Genomic DNA, 22,001 nt, shown 5'->3' with positions numbered 1-22,001 from the left:
TATTAAAAGCAAGATAATTACCAATCCTTCACAAGAAGAATGTAATTTAATTTAATTGTAAAGGATCTATCTATCTATCTATCTATCTATCTATCTATCTATCTATCTATCTATCTATCTATCTATCTATCTATCTATCTATCTATCTATCTATCTATCTATCTATCTATCTATCTATCTATCTATCTATCTATCTATCTATCTATCTGTCTGTCTGTCTGTCTGTCTGTCTGTCTGTCTGTCTGTCCATCTGTCCGTCTGTCCATCCGTCCGTCAGTCTGTCCGTCCGTCCATCCGTCTATCCATCTGTCTCAGTCCATCTATTCGCCTGTATGTCAAACAAGTGAAGTTCCTAAACGTAATTTAGGGAGGAGTGAGCCCATCTAATCTTCCAATCAGCAGCCAGAGTATATAAACAGCTGCTTACCTCTCTTCAGTCTCACCTGTTCCAGCATCCCTCCACCTCCCCAAACTCCAGCTTCATCTCAGGTACCTTGCCCTATGTAATCATAACCTTTATTTATTCATCAGAGCTCGAGTTGAAGCTGCTTCATCGAGCCCCTCCTCAGTGGACAGCAAGCCAAATTAGCTAACCTTATACCCTAAAGATTATATGGGCAAACTAACTCGTTAAAAGTAAAACGTACTAACATGTCTCTTCTATGACATGTTTAGTATAGAATATATATATCAAAACACAATATTTTTTTTTAAATATGTTTGTTACAGTTTTTCTCAATCGCATTTGGCACAATTTTTGAAACAGTCTTAACATTCATTCTCTAAACTGTAAGTTGAATTGTCATGACAGATAATATCAGAACTCTAGCATGTCTGAAAAATGTAGTTACTCACCCAAAACATTTAATTCAGGCTTCAAAACCTAGTTAAAATCAGTAAATTGGCTAATGCCACCAACATAAAAAGTGTTTTTGTTATCATGTGAGCCACACTGGTCAAAATCTTTAGATGTTTTTTTCACCATGGAAATATTTGTTATATACAAATTTCATGTTTGTTCAACTTTTGTTTTGTTGACACTGACTGCTTTCTATACTATACAAGACTCAGTTTTGTCTAGATGACATACAGTATGTAAAAAAGTCAACTATGCACAAAAAGAACAAAAAGAAAATGAAATGTTTTATTTTTGTAGAAACGTGTTACATGTAAACTGAAAATTCACAGTTGCTTGTTCATTCTTACACACTCTATTTTGTCTTCCACAAACGCAACCACACATTCTCACGTGTCTTCTTATTGCTCTTCCACAACAAGCAACTGTGAATTTTCAGTTTTCATGTAACACATTTCTACAAAAATAAATGTACTGTATAAATACAAATGTAGATGCTGCTGACATTCCTCCATGTTCAAAAATGGTAGTGATTGTGCTGGGTAAACTCCATATATATGCTTACAAACTTGATTGGTTATTGAGTTTGATTCCTTTTTCATTTAATCCAATTTAACAGACATTACAAACATTCAGTGTCATAGATATTTATGGAATATACATGCACATCTGACAGATTTTTATAATTGATGTGATGAAGGCTCACAAAAATGTTTATAATTTGTGAGGAGTTTGACAATTTCACTGAGAATCAACTCATTAGTTTTCTCTGACTCATACAATTGTACTTACTTATTTGCACACATGGCAAAACATATGCAATTTGCTTAAAACAATAAGAAATTTGTATATGTTGTGAACAACAAGCTAATTGTTCAGAGATCTGATCTTGTTTTGAGAACTGAGCCAAAGCGATTGAGAAAAACTTTATTATGTAGAAATACTCAACCAATTAAGTCAGTCCTGAAGTGTCACAAATCGCTGTTTAATTTCAGGACCATAATGTGAGTGTTGAGTCTGTGTCAAATGCTATGTAAACAGAGACAGATAATAGCAGAGCCCTTTACATAAGGCTTTGCTTTTGTGAGTTTTCATACGTCTCCCGCCTCCCCCAACTTCATTTCTTTTTCTGTCGAGTCATCTAAATTTTTCAGGGAAGTCTAGCTGGTCTGTTAGTGAGCTGTGCTGGTGAGACAGCTGTTGCCCAAAACTACACCGCATCATTCGAGCTTATGGGATAGTTATTCCTCTCTTTTATTTCTGTGAGATTGCTGACTTTGTGCATCTTATAGTGCAGAGATGCATCTCCAAATCCAAACATTCTCAGGGACCACAAATTTATTTTCGTATTTATTTTATTAATATTCAGTCATGTATGAATTTCAGGTCAATGAATATCGTTTTTTTTTTTTTTTTTTTTTTTTTTTTTTCTGTGCAGGGATTTTATAAAGAATAATTTATTTAATGTATTCATTGAGGTGTTACATACTACCTGTTTCTGTTTATAAGACATTTTAAAACTATTAATGAGGTATTTTAAGCCATTAGGTGCTTTCAATTATATCTAATTTTTCATTTATTTATTTATTATTATGCAAACAGACAATATTTACAGATGAGAAATTAATAATAATAATAATAATGATAATAGTAGTAGTTGTAACAGCAATGATAATAATAATAATAGTAATAATATTAATAATGGTAACATTGATACAGCTATTAATGATAAGGTATTATAAAGCTGCCTCTGATCCCCCTCATGGCCATGGCATAGGCTAGATCCCTGCCAGTGTCATGTTGCAATGGGCTATTAAGGTGAGGTGAGGTGCTGTGGGTCCTAGGGTCCCAATTTAATTTTATCCCAATTTAGCTTTTAATTATATCTAGCCTGCATCAGCTATAGTAATGCACTATTTTCATTATAAAACATCTTAATATTCAGTAGATACATTTAAAATCTTAGGTATTGGATATAGGACAAACATTTAGATCTATTTAATAAAATCCATTTGCCGAATCACATATGGAAGCCCATCTGTTACAGAAAAAGCACTTTCTCAGGTGTCAGTCATCGAGGGAAAAACCTCTATATTCAAATGAGACGTCGACCAATATGGGTTTTGCAATGGCTGATTCTCTAATTATTACATTTCATCTTCCCCAATCCTGAATAAGTGGTTACAGCTCTGTCAACTCACCACAAAATGGAACATTAGAAGATCTTTTATTTAAAATTCACAAGTGTGGTTCAGAATACAAATGGTGTCTTTTCCTTTTCATTTCGAGAGGCAAAATTCAGGCAAAGATTTAATAATCAGATTGTTTACTGGTCATTTTGCTTCCTAAAGCATTTTATTTCTATAATCTGATGTGATTTCACCCAAAAATAAAAAATTATCCCATGATTTACTCACCCTCAAGCCAGGTGTATATGACTATCTTCTTTCTGACAAACACAATCAGAGATATATTTTAAAATATTCTTAGTCCTCCAAGGTTTATAATGGTTGTGAATGGTAACCCAAATTCTGAAGACAAAAAAAAAAAAAAAAATGCATCCATCTATTAAAAATAAAGAAAAAATAAGACTCCATGGGGTGAATAAAGGCCTTCTGAAGCGAATCAGCACACAACGCATAGTAAGTCATCATGTCATTGTGTAGAACGCCATGTCATTGTGTGCTACGTCGTGGAAGTTAACGCTTTTTGGACGTACATCAAATGCATATGGCTGTCGTACCAGAAGCTCATTATTTTACTTTATAAAGTTTTAAATAAGGATACTTGTCTCACACAAGCACACTGATTCTCTTCAGCAGGCCTTTATTAACCCCCTGGAGTCATATGGATTACTTTTTTCTTTTTTTTTTTTGGATGGATGCATTTTTTTTGGCTTCAAAATGTGGGCTCCCATTCATTACGATCATAAACCTTGGAGGACTAAGGATATTTTTAAATCTCCGATTGTGTTCGTCTGAAAGAAGATAGTCATATACACCTGGGATGGCTTGAGGGTGAGTAAATCATGGAATCATTTTTGGGTGAACTATGCCTTTAACAAGAAACAATCGAGGGTCAGACTTAATTTTTTGTCCACTGGGAATTGATTGGATTGTGAAAAGTGGACGTGACATTGGTCAAAAAGAAAAAAAGAAAAGGTGTTTCAAATGTGGAGCAAATTATTACCTTTCTGATGATTCTGAAGGATTTTTTTTTTCTTTGAAATAACATGCACTTATGAAGCATGCATGATAATACCAGTAACATATATTAAAGAGGTATTTTAGCATTATTTTGGATACATATTTTTTTTTACATTATTATAATACAAAGGTATATTAGCTTTGTATAGCTTTATTTTGATTTCTTGTCTGTTGTGAGTGTGACATACATTTCTGTTCATAATAATTTATTTTGCAAGGCAACTTTATTTTAAGTTAAAATTCTTTACATTAGATTTATAAAGAGAGAGAGAAAATAAAAATGTGTAAAAATCAATTTTAAAATCATTTAAGAACCAAAATGAATAAGAAATAAACAAAATGTAATTGCCATTTGTAAATATTGTAAAAATCCTGTACTGAGTCTGGTCAATTATTTTCATTTAGTAATTCAGCAGTAATTGCTTCTGCTGCGTCTGAAAGCACCAGTCATCACTGAAATGAACATGTTATAATCTGTGCTGAGAGTTCGGATGCAGTGGGATTTCTAGCCAGAAATCATTTTCATAAGGGGTTCACAAAGGGATTGACTCAGACGTTATTACAGGGGTTCTGTAGCTCAAGAGATTATCATCTTTTATTCTCCAAGAAGTGACCTGCAGTGACCTCTTTCTTCCTCTGCCTCCTGTCTCTGAGGACTCTTCATCTGTCACTGTATAGTCATAGAGTACATCTAAATCACAGATTTTGTTCTAGCCTCAGACCATTCATGCACTGAAGCATATTGCTGGCTGAAATCACCAGTTCCATGAACTGATTGCCTGGCTTCTATGCAATATCCGCCCATCGATGTGTGCAGGTCTGCCGGGAAACAAAATTGCATTTACACTTTCCCAGGCTGATACAGTGAGTGCTTCTGAAAAGGAACATATTTTTTTTAGATGTATGCACCTAGGAGCGTCACCAAAAATAAGCTGTCATTGGTTTCATTACATAAGCTGCCAAAGTGGACCAGGCTTGATGCAGCAGTGTTGGGTAAAGTTACATTTAAAAGTAATGCATTACAATATTGCTTTACTCCCTAAAAAGTAACTAATTGTGTTACTTTTTATGGAAAGTAATGCATTGTTTTTTGTTTTTTTTGGTATTTTTCTCACCTGGGCTGGGCTTGCTTGTTTTTTTTTTTTTTTGTTTTTTTATTTATAATAATAATAATTTAAAAAAAAATCTATTGAAATGTGAAATGAAATAAATAAGCCACCTTTCAGTTGTGCTGCCATTCTGTATTGCAGAAGAATAGGACACAAGAGAAGAAAGTTCACTCTAAGGCTGTGTTTAACTCTTAGACAACACTTGTAGACATAGACTTACCAAATTCCCTAAGCACATGCCCACAATTATATGAATATGAACATTTAATATTTGTTTATATTTTACAGTCCAAGCATACATACAAGCGTTCATTCAATTTAAACATATTGCAAGGGTTCACAAATGTGATGTTTATCATCATGTTTAACAAGTCATTTTTTGCTTATTCGTATGGTTGAATTGGATCATTGAAGTTTAGCAGTCAAAACATTGGTTAATGTTAAGTGAGATTAAATACAAAAAATGATATTTGTGTTATTTAAAGTATTAGTTCACTTTTAGATGAAAATTACCCCAAGATTTACTCACCCTCAGGTGACTTTCTTCTTTCTGATGAACACAATCAGAGTCATATTAATAAATATCCGGATGCATCCGAGCTTTATAATGGCAGTGAACGGGACCAACGAGTATGAAGCTGAAGAAAGTGCATCACCCATCATAAACGTATTCCACACGGCTCCGGGGGGTTAATAAAGCAATGCGTTTGTGTAAGAAAAATATCCATATTTAACCATACTTTAACCATCCATACTTAAATTATAAAGCAAAATATCTAGCTTTTGCCAGACCGCCTTCAGTATTCATCTTACAAAGAAAGTGTAACACCTTTTGCAGTTCAAAATGCTTACACTACTTCCTACGCCTTCCATATTCAACTTATGAAAAAAAGCGCAACTGACACTTCAGAATGAAAAACTGGCTGGAATGAGAGGTAGAGTTGTGTGTCATTAGCCTAGCAGTGACAGGAAAAAAAAAACCCTGAATGACAGATTATGACATGTAGATGGAGAAGTAAAGTGGTCCAAGCACTGAGCCCTGAGGCACCCACATAGCTAGATGTTGCGACTTAGACACCTCACCCCTCCGTGACATCCTGAAGGATCTATCTACCTGAGAGGTATACTTGAACCATTGGAGTGCGGTTCCTGAGATGCCCTTCATCAAGAGGGTTGACTGGATCTGGCCAGTCTCAGAGCTTCAATAACTGAGAACAGGGCAGTCTCAGTTGAGTGGCCGCTTTTGAAACCAGACTGGTTGTTGTCCAGGAGGTTGTTCTGTGTAGGAAAGGTAGAGATTTGTCTGAACATTACTCGTTCAAATCTTTTAGCAATGAATGGAAGAAGAGATACCGGTATGTAGTTTTCTAAAAGTGCTGGATTTAGAGTGGGTTTCTTAAGTGGTGGGGTTATAATTGAAAAATACTGACAAATACTGAATCAGTTTTGTGCAAGTGAGATGAGTACATGCATGTTCACATTTAGTCTAGAACTACAATGACCATCATGTTTACTCAGCGCACACAACGCCTCTGCACTTACTAATGATTTCACTCAGCATGGGGACAGGAGAGCTTTCTGTCAATAAATTGGAAAACAAAGTAACTTATTTGAAAAAGCAACTCAGATATTTTGTTGTACATTTTAAAGTAATGCGTTACTTTACTACACTGTAAATCCTAATGCTCAAAATACTTAATTGTTTTGAGTAGGACAAAATTAAATTTAACAAATTACTTCGGTTAAATTAACTGTTATGAGTATTTTCTTTTGAGTTCACAACACTGACATATTTTAAGTAAACTGAATTGTTTTATTGTTTTGAGTTGTATGAACTCATTTCTTTTAATTTAGACAAACTTAAGTTTAACTGAAACTGGGCTGGGATTTCTATTTCCCAGCATGCTTTGCCCATGACACTCAAAAGGGAGAGTAAATGCTAAAATTAAGTGTTATATAATTTGTGCAAAATTAATGGACAAGGGAGTAGTAGTAGTTGGGAGTAGTATATTTAGTGATTAATGTTTTGTTATGCTAATTTAGAAGAGTTTCTGTTAATGTGGCTTTTTAGAGAGTTACCATCATGGTGACAAGTGGCACATTCGGCTTGGTGTGAGAGCAGGTTTTAAGTTGCTGTACTCATTCAGTAAGTGCACTTATACCATTTCTATTGTTAACATGTAAGCAAATTAGCAAGTTGGCATTTTCTGAATTTTCTTATTAGGGTTTACAGTGAAGTAAAAAAGTCATTTGATTTGGAAGACCTCAAAATAAAAAAGTTAAAAAAATATTTTATATTAATTGCTATTAAAGTGTATGAGTTAGCTAACTCAGTACTTCAAGTTAGGAGCAATTATCATGCATGAGTACTACAAACTCAAAACTTGATAGTTCTGATAGTTGATTGTTTTCTGAATGGATGCCTGACTGTAATTTAGCCACTGAAAACAAAATTGTTTGTTTGACAAGATACAGTTTTTTAAAGTATCTTCCTCAACATGGGTAGATAGATTGCAATTTTTCATGGACTTAAGAGAAAAATAATGTTATTCTTAGACAGTAATAAATGCTGTTTGTTGACAGCTTTGAAACAGTGCCTAAAAGATACACATACATTAATTCAGTGACAAGACATTAAACCACACCTCCCTCAGCCAGCTGATGTGACATCTATCAGCCCGAGTGCCAGAACACACTGAGCTGTAACAGGGTAAAATACATCATAAAGCCAGGGGTAATTACTGCAAAATTCTCTCTATCACTTCCAGGCCTTTGATGAGATGATTTCACTCATAATTAAAGTTCATTCTCTGTACGGTGCCTACAGAGACAACAGCGATATTACAGTGTGGCTTATTTAGGTGGGTACACAGAGATAAGAACGTGATGGGTCAAAGCTTGGGTTGATAGTTAAGAATAAATGGGAGAAAGAAATATCTATTGAAATTCACAAGCATGCTGAGCTTTGCGTTTAAAGGGTGAGAGAATGCCAACTGAAGCAGTTTCACACCATTACCCTGATTAAAGGCTGAATAGAAGGAGCTAGCATTCAAGATTATGTGATGTCTGCTTTGGACAAGCTAAATCTAGCTCAGTGTCCAACATAAGGATGGAAGGGACCAAGCAAAACACTTCAAAATTCATTTTAGCACATTATTAATTTGGTTTGAGCAGGGTTCAACTTCAGAATTTGAGAATTGGCTGGCTTGCAATTTAGTGTGAATTTGTGAATCCGCTCTTAATTGCAAAACAAGTAAAACCAGTGTGAATTTGAATTGAAATGGACACACTGTCACAGAAGTGGTTGATTAAAGATGCGCTTGACAATGAAGATCCATAAGAAGACTTTTAATCAAACAAAAACACCACCAGGAGAATAAACTTCAACCAAAAACACCATTAAACAACATCAATGCAAGGCAAGGACTAGACAGAAACTGAGGGCTTATAGGAAACAGAGGAGCAAACAAGACTAATTAACAAGACGCAGCTGGTACAACTGAACTAATAATGATGGTAACCATAGGAACAAAAGAACTGCAAAATACAAACTGAAAGTCCAAACACGTGACACACACCACACAGAAAGTTGAATTTGATTTTGGAAGAAAAGTCATTAAAGATTTTACATTATTATGAAAAAATAACAAATGCTGTTCTTTTGAACTTTCTACAAAGAATTCTTAAAAATAAATGTATCACGGTTTCCATGAAACTATTAAGCAGTAAAACTGTTTTCAGCATTGATAATAATGTTTCTTGAGCAGCAAATCAGCATATTAGAATAGGCTTGTTTGTGTTGCTGATAAACTGGATGTAATTTACGTTCTGTTGCTTTTATATAAAAATAAACATAATGAAGAAGCCACCCAAAGTACTTGTTATTTATTTCCATTCGAAGGATCTGTGTATCAATCATTTTTATTTTAATTACAGACATGTTTTTATATATTTTTTATAAATATGATAACAATCACATAACCCATAGAGAGATCACACTGTCAGAGACTTTTGGAATATTCACACATAATTTATACGCATAAAATCATGGCATTAGAGTTTTAAAATCAAACATTTTAAATCAGATCAATACATCACGGCTGTTTAAACCAATAAGCTTTAAGCTGTGTCGTCATCAAGTCGTTTCTCATCATGCTTTTGGTCAGCGCAGTCGGTGGAAAGGAACTGCGCTTGACTGCAGAATCCGATGAGGCCGCCTCGCCCTCGCGAGAGGTTTTTGACACACGTCGGCATGACATCAGAGCAAGGCAGCCCACCCTCGGACACATTTCTAACCGGCATGCATCTCGCGGTGATCACCGGTGATCGGTTCTGCGCAGAATTTGCTCATCTCAAACAAGCCTAATGATTTCTGATGGATCATGTGACACTGAAGACATCACAGGAATAACTTACATTTTACAATATATTAAAACAGAAAATGGTTAATTTAAAATGTAATATGTTATCTGTATTTTTGCTCAAAAACATGCAGGCTTGGTGAGCATAAGACACTTTTTTAAACAGTAATTACTTTTAGTTTAAAAAAGAATTGTTGGTTTAACTTAAAAAAAGTAAGTTACCTGGTTGCCTTGAAATTTTGAGTTCATTGAAATAAAAAATTTGAGTTAATACAATGAAGGCGATTTGATTTAATCAGCAGAAACTCAAAATATTATGTTATCTGAACCACATTAATTATCTAAGTTGTGTATATATATATATATATATATATATATATATATATATATATATATATATATATATATATATATATATATATATATATAAAATGTATATATTTATAGAATTTATATATTATACACTGATTAATAATATCTTCAAATCATGTTCTAATATAATAGGCCATTGATTCTTTACATAACATATTTATGGTTCATTCATATTGAAAATTAATTTTATTAATAAAAACTGTACCATTATAGCTATTATATAAATTTGATCCATTTCAGTTGTGCATTCTTAAAATCTAATTAATATTCTGTATTATTCAGGAAGTCATTTTCATACTCTTACAAATAATTACTTAAATTGTCATTTAAAAGGCTCTGATTCTGAATCAGAAAATCTTGCAATTGAACAGCTCTGTGTTGGTTTTGCTCCCTGTTCACACTGCAATCACAAGTCACCACAGGTTGCCATTACTGTGGTTAAGATGATGAACTGTGATGGCAGCACATCAATATGAACATCCAGTGATCAATCATATGAGAGATCTGTGAGGAAAGCACTAGCGAGGTGGTTTGCAACACGTTCACTGTAGTTCACAAAATCTGCTTGATCCAGCATGTGGGCGTATTTTGCCACAGCAATGGAGTCGATAGAACATGTCTTGTTTTCAACCTTAATATTTGTTATGCAACAGGGTGCTAACAGCAATGCAGCAAGCATGGGGACTGTCTCTCTTTACTATATTAATATAATGTAGGATTTGAAGGTTACCCTGCTGAAAAGATAGGTGATTGCATAGCCTGATATGATATAATAATGCCTTATGTTGTGTCACTATATTGCAGCCATGGGTGTGCTGATGTCCAAGAAGCAGCAGGTGGAGAAGGTGCAGAAGTGCAGTGTGGTGGTGTCAGCATTTAAAGAAGGTCTGAAGGATCGGGCGGCCCCAGCAGCTACGGCCCAGACTGAAGAGGTCATAACCGAGAATGGGGATGAATCTGCTGAAGCATCCCACCAGGCTAACAAAGATCACACTGAACAGAAAGACATGGACAGCAAACCAGGGTCATCACCAAATCAGCAGGCCTCAGCTTCGTCCATAGAGGAGCATAAGGCCAATCAGGAGGCTTGGGGGCGTCTCCGTGATGGGAAGGGTGTGGAGCCTGAGGATCTAAAGAAGGCACATCAGCTCACTCCTCCGGCGTTTGTGCGGCCAAAGAGAGAGGTCAACGACGACCAACCGGTAGACGTCTCGCTTGGGCAAACAGAGCAGGTAAAACGGCTGAAAGGATCCATATTTGTAAATAATAATAATAATAATAATAATAATAATAATAATAAAAGATTAATTTAGTTACTTTGTGGTGCTGCCCGCTTTCCTGTTCATCTGTCATCATAAGTGTGTTCACTGTAAATTTTTTCTCTTTTGTTTAATATATAAACATCCTTAGCAATTCATTTGTTACAGTATTTATTCATCTTTGTTAGGTAATAAAATATTTAAATAAAAAATATTAACAGATGCAACTTTTGATTTTTCTATAATGTATTAAGAAATGTTGAAACTAACATTAACTAAGATTAATAATAATATTAATATTAATATTTGATTAATTCTATTTATTTTATTATATCCCCTCGACCCTATAAGCTGTTTGAAAATTAATGAATGGATAATTATATTAAATATATTTATAATGATAACTGCATATTATTATTATTTATTTATTTATTTTATTTTTTATTTTTTTTTACATAGTCTTTCATTTATTTTGCATTAACTTTTTTTGTTTAGTTTTTCCTATATATTTTTTTCGACTGTAGTGGACACCATTCCTCAAAAATTAGGCATTATAGCAACAATCTTCAACCACCTCAAGCACAACATCTATTGACCTACATATATGGTTATTTACTCCATGAAAATTCCATAACTTTATGAGAATGAATAATTATGTGGGGTTGGTGGAGGTTATCCTTTCTTTCTGAGCTGTAACCTGCTCTGTGACGCATATGAGAAAATGTCAAGATTATGAGTTAGGGAGGCTGATCCCAGCTCAGCCTAAATGGCAGCTCAGGTTTGTTGACAGTGTGTGGGCAGCGGGTATAGGCTGTGCTAGAAAAACCTGGCTGGGTGAGCTGCAGTGGCGTCTGGGATCAGTCCGAAATTAATTGGGGTCACTGAAGCTTGCGGCGATGGGGCCGTGCCTCATAGTGAGCCAGCGAAGAGCCACTCCACACAACTCCACTCAACAGAATGCTTTTGATTACCTCCAGTCTCTCTCTCTGCAGATATAAAAGACATAAGAGCAGGCAGAATGAGATGCAATTTGGATTGTCTTTGTGAGTTATGTCTAGATGCATTTGCTGATGTTGAAATATGGTTCAGGAAAATGAATAAACAAACAGACCGAACTGCCATGAAAGAAAAACAGAACAGCTGGTGAATGTAATTGTGATAAAGGAAAAACTTTGCTTTTACTTTGGCAAAAGGGGATAAACTTTATCCTAGATCACCTTAGGAGAAATAAAAATAGACACAAACAAGATTTTTTTTTTCATAAGAGTAAAGAACTACAATGCTTAGCATCAGATTATTTGATTTTGAAAGAAATGTTTGAGTTCATAGTGAAATTTCTAATGTTTGCTTACAGATTTGGTATATCTGAGCACAGTTTGAGACAATGCTGAGATCTCTGCGGTGATACTTGTGAGATTACAGGGGTATTTTTATCAGAAGAGAAATCTAAGCAGGAGACGTAAGAGTTTTTAATTGGTTGCTAAAGTGTCCCTAACTGGTTGCTAATGGCCTAAAAGTGGTTAACTATGTCATTGCTAGGGTGTTCTGGGTGGTTGCTATGACGTTGCTAGGTAGTTACAAGAACAGAATAAACATTCTGTGTGTTTATATTTAAATAGTTTGATGGTTGGAGTGTGAATTTCGGAACATTTATTAACAATCATTCATTGTAAGTCTATATTTGAATAATTGATTGTCTACTAAGAAACTGTAAGATTAATTATTTATTTTTTTAAATAAAGCATGCTATGTTCATTAAGCGATCTCAATGCAAATAGCAATTAAACATCTCTATTTGTACGTTTTTCTGAGTACCTTTCCTTTGTCCATGAAAAATGCCTTTTTTCTCTGCTCGCTTCGCGATGACTGGTGCTTCCACTCAGCACAAGTTTGGCATCGTTGTAAAGCACAGCATTCCAACTTTTTGAATAATCATACCAAATTCTCGATGGCGTGAGTCTGAACCAATGAAATGTGATTTTCAAACTCATGCTGATGTAAACAAAACGGTCTTACTTGCGCTGACTGACAGATCCGAAGTGTGCGCACAAAGATGCCTCAGCCAGCGCCCGATCCCGATATACACATATACACAGATTTACAGTATTTAAAAATATCTGTCTTGGCAAGTATTCACACAAACATTATCTGTTATGTCTCAAGTGAACGTTTGGTTAACTGTTGGGGAAAAACATCTGATGTGTAACATTATATTAAATCTGTGCTGTACAGTATGTCTGTTTCATTAATGTTAAGGTGCATTCACGCGGCCTCGTAATTCCTGTAGTTACGAGATTCTAGCTTGTAAAAAGCGTTCACGTCCTCGTAGAGCTCGTAATTACAGCTTGTAAGCTGGGAGTTTTCTGAAAGCTCCCACATGTACCACGTGGCCGCTGTACCACCTGACAGCTGTAGATTCATTTAGGCGTTGATAGTGGTGCCATGGGCTGCGTCCGAAAACATAGATAGTTGTCTTGCTGCCTCACTGTCTTATAAGAGAATGACTTGTACGGCAGCATTTGTGCATAAAGGTACCTCACGAAATTGACTTCTGAGGCAGCGTAACAGTTTAATGATCTACAGCAAAATAGCGTGAGCTTTGGTAAGAACTAAACAAATATTGAATTACTACAGTAGTAATTTCTCGATAGAAATAATATCAAAATTGAAATATGTTGATCAAAATCGTACATTTGTACAAAAACTGAGCAGCAAACGCAACTTTCGGACACCATCTTTATTTTTCTAGCTCAACTGTCACAGAATGGAAAGCACAGGATTGTGGGATATCAAAGGCAACTAAGGATACATCTATGCTTCCTTCAAAAATCGATCTGAGGAAGGTATCTCATGAGAGAGGAAGTGAAGCTAACATTGGATTCGGACGTGCCTTGATGCCTTACTACCTTGAAATGTGTCCTCAGAAGGCAGCATTTTCCAATTTTCAGACGCAGCCATGGAAACGCTTAATTCCCAGTCAAAGGATGTGAACAGCTCCGAATATAACGTCATGTGTTGTCATTTCAAGATACCGGTAAATACGAGGTGACATGAACGCAGCTTTAATCAAACAATTGTGGTATCATGGAAAAAAGTTGAATATACATTTTTCCTATAGATATTTGATTTGATGTGTGCCAAATTTGGTGTTATTACCTGGGATTGTAAGGTATGGTTGCTAGGTAATTCTGCTTTGGAACCTTCAGAAAACTTTAACACAAGTTTTCTTAAAATTTGCAACTCTGTCAATTTCAAACAGGTGTAGTAGCCTATTCCGACAAATCATACATCATTTTGAAGGTTCTTTAATAGAGAATGAAATGAAATAACTCATTTTTGAAAATGAAAACTATTTTTTTTCAGCACAGGTCACTTATATTTAATTTTAGTTTAATATTTAGTAATTTTGCTATGTGCTTTTGTCATTTTAATTAGATTTTGTTATTTTTAAATATTACTAGGTTTAATTTATTTTAGTTTTAATTTACTTTCAGTTAGTGCTTTAACTTAAATTTATTTCAGTAAGGTGCCAATGCTAATTTCTGTTTAGTTACAGTTTTTCATCTAATATTTATATATATTTTTTTATTTTATTTCAGTTTGATTTCAATTAACAAAATGTTTTTAATAGTTTTAGTTAATGATAATAACATTGCCTATAAATAACCAGGGCAACATATATATATATATCAGCTTCAGAATACCGATGCAGAGCTTGAGTCAGATTCAGAGGCACACTGGCAAGGTGACGTCCTCTGGCTCTTCTGATCACCCCGGTTCTAAATACAGCACCTCTCCCCCGTGCTCATATCACAATCATCAGTCTCCTCAGAGACACATGTCACAATCTGAAGAGCAAGTGTGTCTGGTACCTATGCAAGAATAGGACCTGGAAATAGAAAAGTTTTTGATCCCTGGTCTTCTAGTGCCACGATATATATATAAGTGTGTAATGCTCCTATATTTGATAAGCAAAGGAACTAATTACTTAAGCTTATTAGTTGGCCATGGTTCTAGAAAAGCAAATGTTGTATTTGCGTGTTTTTTATGCTTGGTTTGGTTGCTATGTACGAACAAGAGATCAGTTCCACTTCCTTCAGTTCCCCTTTTTCCAGGTCTCTTTTCACTTTGTAATATTTAGCTCTGATTGTACATTTGCGTCATACCAACTCCAGAACTAGCAGCAATAGTGCTGTAACTGGGCAGTGACTCATCATGAAAACAGCTCTCAAACCAACTAAACTCCTGTAGAGACACTTGGGTCTGCATCAAAAGACCTTCAAAATTATATAAACTTTGAACTACAGTTTTGTCTCCACACGTTTCCAAGGCTTTAAAATGTCTGACCCTGAGTTGCATTAATGTGACAGGTTGTCAATAATGTCCAGTCTCCACAGTCTGTCTCTAGATGGGTGACGTGCTGCAGCAAAAATGAGCAGCATGAAATAAGACGATGCAAGATGCAGACAGTTCATCAGATGTAGATTCTATCCCATTATACCTGTTGGAAAGCAACTAAATGTAACAACTCTTCTAACTTAAGAACATTTTTAGAAGTGCTGTTTTGGAAATAGTGCAAACAACAAGCTGTGCTAACCATTGCTAAGCTACAGTATGTTCCTAAATTGCCATCTTGTATAATAATCTGCCAACTATTATTGTATTTATTAATATTAATATTTTATTTTTATATTTTCAGTTTTCATTTAGATTTTTAGTTAAGGTTTTGAGCTTTAGTCCCTTTGTCCTTAGTAGTGTTTTATATTTGAAGATTTCAGATGCAAAGGCCTTTAAGTGCCTTGATAAAAATGCTAATTTTAGAAGAAATTTCAGATAGCACTTAGAGGCTTTTGCATCAGAAGTCTTCATTTCTTTTTAGTTTTAATTTATATTTATTTCAGTTTTTGCTTTTAGTAAATTTAGACCTTCAACTTTAACCTATTTTATTTCAGTTAGTTGCCAAGACATTCTGCTAACTAAGTAACTTTCAACTACATGTCAACTACCAGTCATTAGAATATTCGTAGATTATTGTGTTAGGGTTAGTAGAATAAGTTACATGTACTTTTTAAAGTTACTTATACTTATACTTTTCAAAATGAAGTGTTTCTATTCTATTCTATTCTATTCTATTCTATTCTATTCTATTCTATTCTATTCTATTCTATTCTATTCTATTCTATTCTATTCTATCACAGTTTAGTATTTATAACACTTATAAATAAATTGATCTCCTGGGACAGTAAAACGTTATCTTGTGCTATATTCATTGAACCAGCATGACGTCCTTAAATCATGACATGAAAGTAAACCACATGCAGATTCAGATGCTGTAGCCCTGTGCACCATGGGAGACTTTAAATGAGCAGTGAATGTCAAGTGAGATTATTACTTTATTTGGTGACCTTTAATGGAAAATAACTAATGCAGGGAGGTATAGAAATTTGATTATAAGTGTTCACTTATTGATGAATCACAACACTTCCTGTCATGTGCAATTATGCATTTTCAGTGCGCCTTTTTTTCAGTCTTGTTGCTCATAAGGAATAATTTGTCTTTGTCTTCTCTCGCTCTGTTTTGCGATCAGCCCGTCAATGATGAGATGTGTGAGGTCTGTGAGGTTTGGACGGCAGACGATCTGTACCCCTGCCGGACGTGCACGCGGGTCTTTCACGACGGCTGTCTGCAGGAGATGGGCTGCCTGAGCACTGAAGCCCTGCAGGAAATGAGAGAGACAGCCCACACCACCACCGGCTGGAGCTGCTATTACTGCGTGAGTTCTCTCAACCCTTTGTCATGAATACATACATAAAAAATCACATACAAACCTATTTATAAGCACATTTCCACTCTCTTGCTGTTTGAAGTTGTTTCCGAGCTGCCTTTCAAACTGTTACAATGATCCATTCTGCATGGGTCAGTGCCTATATTTATCTGTGCGGCTGTCTTAAAGGAACAGTTTACTCAGAAATTACAGCATGATTGTGCCATATGCTACCATGTTGGAAAGATTGTATTTTGGCACAACGGTGTTAATACGGGTGGGAAGCTCAGGATTTTTTTGAGCTCTGATGTTTATGAGTTGGGGCTGTGTCAGAGATAAACACTGTGAAACACCACGATACTTAAAGGTATGTAGCAGTGATATCATCAGGCTTTTCTATTTACAACAAAGTAAGCTAATTGCCTGCATAAAATTTGATAGCATTGTAATATATCAAATAAATATAACAAAGACATTTGATGCACATTCTTTTTTTTAATTAAAAAACATGGCTATTTTTTTTTGTAGTTATTTAAAATAAGGTACACTGCTGAAAAAAACTTGAATACCCCTGATGTCGTAAACATGACTTCCCACCTCGTAAATACAAACTTCCCAGGAGGACTCGAACATACCAATAGACTTGGTCACTATGAACTGGAATTGTATGGAAAAGATTCATATTCTTTAGAAACTTTTCAGTGTTCCAGTAAAAAAAAAAAAAAAAAGCGCAAAGGTATAGAACAATAGGTGGGTAAAAAAATGGCAGAAAATTATTTTTTGCATGAAATATCCCTTTAAAATTCATTATGAAATAGTCACTTCTGTACACACACAGACAGACAGATATACAGATAGATAGATAGATAGATAGATAGATAGATAGATAGATAGATAGATAGATAGATAGATAGATAGATAGATAGATAGATAGATAGATAGGGGTTAGTACATCCAAAAAATGAAAATTCTGTCATTTATTACTCACCCTCATGTCGTTCCACACCCGTAAGACCTTCATTCATCTTCGGAACACAAATTAAGATATTTGATAAAATCCGATGGCTCAGTGAGGCCTGTATTGCCAGCAAGATCATTTCCTTTTTCAATATCCAGAAAGCTACTAAATACATATTTAAAACAATTCATATGACTAGAGTGGTTTAACCTTAATATTATAAAGCGACGAGAATACTTTTTGTCCGGCAAAAACAAACCCAAAATAGTGACTTTATTCAACAATATTTAGTGATGGGCGATTTTAAAACACTGCTTCATGAAGCTTCAAAGCCTCACAAATCTTTTGTTTCGAATCATTGGTTCAGAGTGTGTATCAAACTGCCAAAGTCACGTGAACTATTGAAATTTTGAAACAATTATGACGTAACGAAGCCTCGTTTAATGAAATCACGTGACTTTGGCAGTTTGATACGCCTCTGAACCAATGATTCGAAACAAAAGCTTTGTAAAGCTTCTAAGCTTCATGAAGCAGTGTTTTGAAATCGCCCATCACTAGATATTGTTGAATAAAGTCGTTATTTTGTTTTTTGGCGCACAATAAGTATTCTCATCACTTTATAATATTATGCTTGAACCACTGTACTTACATGAACAGTTTTAACCCTTTCACATGTAAGTTTAAAGTATTCTGGCTAAGCCCCCAGTGTGGGTTTTTCAAAGCGACCGTTATTTAGAACGTATCACTTTATTGTTTCCATGGTGACGCGTCATTACTTGTCGTGTAACACTGCAGCGCTGTATGACTGATGGTCTGCTTTTGTTTAATTTTTCCATTTTTATTGAAAATATTCACAAATTTGTAAAAAAAATATGATAGCATAGCATGAAATATCTGATATTCCGTCAAATATGTGCAAGTGAATGTGTGTTGCTGGTACACCTATATAATGATTGCGTTAGTTGAGCTATATGCACGATGGGTACCGTCATGTTAGTTTGCGCCACGCAGAGAATCAGATTTGTTGGATCTGTTGTGAATTCATCCACTTCTCCCAAAATACATTAAATTAAGTGAGTCGGTGAACTGGGGAAGAATAGAGTAAACATTAAAGTTACTTTCACAATGTGTATCTGATACGAATAAAACATGGCGTCTAATTATAATGAAAAGGATTGTTATTGCAGCTTCTGTAGACATCAGTGTGTATTTTACAAACATCTAAAACTGTTTTGCTAGTACTAGTGTATTTAAGTGTCTGAAACCTAAAATAAACATTATGTGGTTGAAAACACTGCATATTTGTGATATAAAAAGCGCTGAGCGCGTCTGCCTTTGGCTTTGTGCCAACCAAAGCGCGCAAGCATATTTGAATTTGGCAGTTGATCACGTGATGCGCTGAATGTTCTAATCACACCGGTGTGATCGTACCAAAGTCCCTTTAAAGCCAAGTTCAGACTGCACGATTTTAGCCCCGATTTTCACAAGCAAATCGGAGCTTGTTCACGCGAGTGACAATCACGCAGTGTGAATGAGCAAAGACGCGTTCTGAGAGAATCACAGACGAGTTGCCGACACCCGTGAGATATTTGGCATGCTAAATATCTGGACCTGTCAGTGATTCAAAATCCTGCAGTGTGAAAAGTGTAAGTGTTCTGACTGAAAACTACATCGGTGATGACCGACAGCCAATGAGAGAGCAAGATACAGAGCAGCGGGGAGTTCGGGGAGGAGTTATAGACCACACTATCAGCAAGCATGGCTTTGTTTCAGATAAACATTACAGTTCTATCAAACAGAAACAAAGCACAAACCTTTGCTTGACCATCCGCAACAGCAGCACATTGAAAAGTTATTTACTTACCTCCAACTCTTGTAGCAGAACACACAATCCACAGTCTCCCCAACCATTTCCTTCTCCATATTCTTTTTTTCTTTTTCTTGTTTTCGCTGCAAATCAGCGCACCGGCAATTCATATTGCAAGCTTTTGCCGGCTACCGGTTTTAATAATAATCATAACTCCGGTCTTGCGTGATATCGCGTTGTTTCTTTGTCACATCTCGCGTGTGTTTGGTTGTGAAATGTAGTTTGCGTGACAGACAGAGTTGTCGCGATTCTTCCTATTGTAAAGTCATAAATTGTGAAACCTTCTGTCGCCGATCCATCGTGCAGTATGAACACAGCAGCGACTGAATGCTGGCCAAGATAGTCATGCAGTGTGAAAAGAACAGTGAACCGACTACTTTGAAAATCGTGCAGTCTGAACTCGGCTTAAGACAAGTCATTTCACTCGCGGCCATCTTTGAAACGCCTCTTGGGCATCCTGGGCATCATGCAATCTCTTTGAATGGGGAAACATCAGATTCTCCAAAACTGTTTGCCAACCTTACGATTAAATTTCATATATTAAATCACCAATGAAATCTAACAACAACCGACTCATACATTTAGTTTCTAAACACTCGAATCATGACAAAAAAACTGTATTTTTTTCAGGCTGGATCAAGCTAATGCGCAGACCTAAATGCGTGTCTCTTCGGAGGCGTGCGTCTGACTGTTTCTATAGAAACCGGTGATTCTAATGGCAGCTGAAGTGACGCGAACACTTTACCAGTCGGCGATTGGCTCTTGGCTTTAGAAGGCGGGACTTATTCCACCATATTGCACATTACACTTTCTCCCATTCAAAACAATACAAGTGACACGTCTTGTGTTATTCTATAGTCTTTGATCGTATGCACCAAGGACCAGCCAAGACTGATTAAATATGTTTTTAGTACCTTTCTGGGCATTGAGAAAGGAAATGATCTTGCTGGCAATGCAGGCCTCACTGAGCCATTGGATTTTATCAAAAATATCTTAATTTGTGTTCTGAAGATGAACAAAGGTCTTATGGGTGTGGAACGACATGAGGGTGAGTAATTAATGACTGAATTTTCTTTTTTTGGGTGATCTAACCTTTTAAGGTTGAACCTCTGTAGTCACTTTGACTATTTTAATGATGTCTTTACTACTTCTCTGGAACTTGAATGTGCTAATTTCGTTGCTGACTATAGGAGATAAAAAAAAAACCTCTCGGATATCATCAAAAATATCTTAATTTGTGTTCCGAAGATGAACGAAGGTCTTCTGGGTTTGGAATGACATGAGGCTGAGTAATTAATGACAGAAATTTCATTTTTGGGTGAACTAATCATTTAAACCCGATGCAGAATCTGCATTAGAAATGTCTGGTTGCATGGAAAGATATATAGATACGTCAACAGAAGAGCAAAGTTGAGAGTCACAATAATGACATTTATTGTGAACCATTTATAAGGAACTGGGATGAACTAGGGCTTCTCTTAAATATCCTTATTCTTCAAAAAGTGCTGATAAAGTGATCAAGTATATAGACCACCTGTTGCCCAGCATATATTCACAGATCCTTAACCTGTACAGCTCCTCCCAAAGGTCAGCATGGAGACGAGCATGTCAAGATGATTGTTAAGCTAGAGAGTCTGGACTCTTTCAAAGTGCTCTTTCTCCCAGCATCAGAGGAGTCTGGCACTAAAATTACAAAGTCGGCTGTCAAAGCTTGCAAGCGTCCTTCAAAGTGAAGTAGAGCGCTTATCTTAGTCGCACAGGCTGCTGATGCTTAAATCATTTGTTGAGCAAGTAAGACATTTTTGTAGCACTCTGAGGCTGCTGCTACACACTCCAGATGCACTCGCTGCTTTCCAACTAGACTCACACCATCAAATGGGTTATATCCCATGCTGCATTGCAAACATTAACAGCTGTGGACACAACCCTCAAAACAATATGTGAAGCGGCTTGTTGTTGGCAAAATGTCTGGCGCGTATTTACTTGGAGGGCTAATTCACAGCTTATGTGTCTGGTTTTCTCACTCTGCCCTCGCTACAACCTAATCCACATGTGTGCATGAGTGTGTGTGTGTGTGTGTGTGTGTGTGTGTCGAGGACTAGAGATGTTGAAACTGGGGATTACGCTGTCGTATAGCTTTCAAGGGACACAAATGTTTTGTTTCATGTAATACCATTCAATTTATTCAAGTGTATTTCAGTGCACTGGGACAAACTAGGGCTTAATGAGAAATGATAGCGTCATAGGGA

The 22,001-nt window shown here is 35.8% G+C and overlaps 1 protein-coding gene across 1 annotated transcript in view; it reads left to right on the top strand.

Annotated features, from left to right (window-relative positions):
* Positions 1 to 22,001, top strand: part of phf24 (PHD finger protein 24) — a 53,897-nt gene that overhangs the window by 5,493 nt on the left and 26,403 nt on the right. The window contains exons 2-3 of the mRNA XM_067399410.1: positions 10,709 to 11,136; positions 16,751 to 16,936. Coding sequence (XP_067255511.1) covers positions 10,711 to 11,136; positions 16,751 to 16,936 — 612 coding nt within the window. The 5' untranslated portion in view covers positions 10,709 to 10,710. The remainder of the gene's footprint in view (positions 1 to 10,708; positions 11,137 to 16,750; positions 16,937 to 22,001) is intronic.

Source organism: Chanodichthys erythropterus, chromosome 10 (assembly GCF_024489055.1).
Source record: "Chanodichthys erythropterus isolate Z2021 chromosome 10, ASM2448905v1, whole genome shotgun sequence".
Lineage (NCBI taxonomy): Eukaryota > Metazoa > Chordata > Actinopteri > Cypriniformes > Xenocyprididae > Chanodichthys > Chanodichthys erythropterus.
This window is presented reverse-complemented; position numbering and strand designations above follow the sequence as displayed.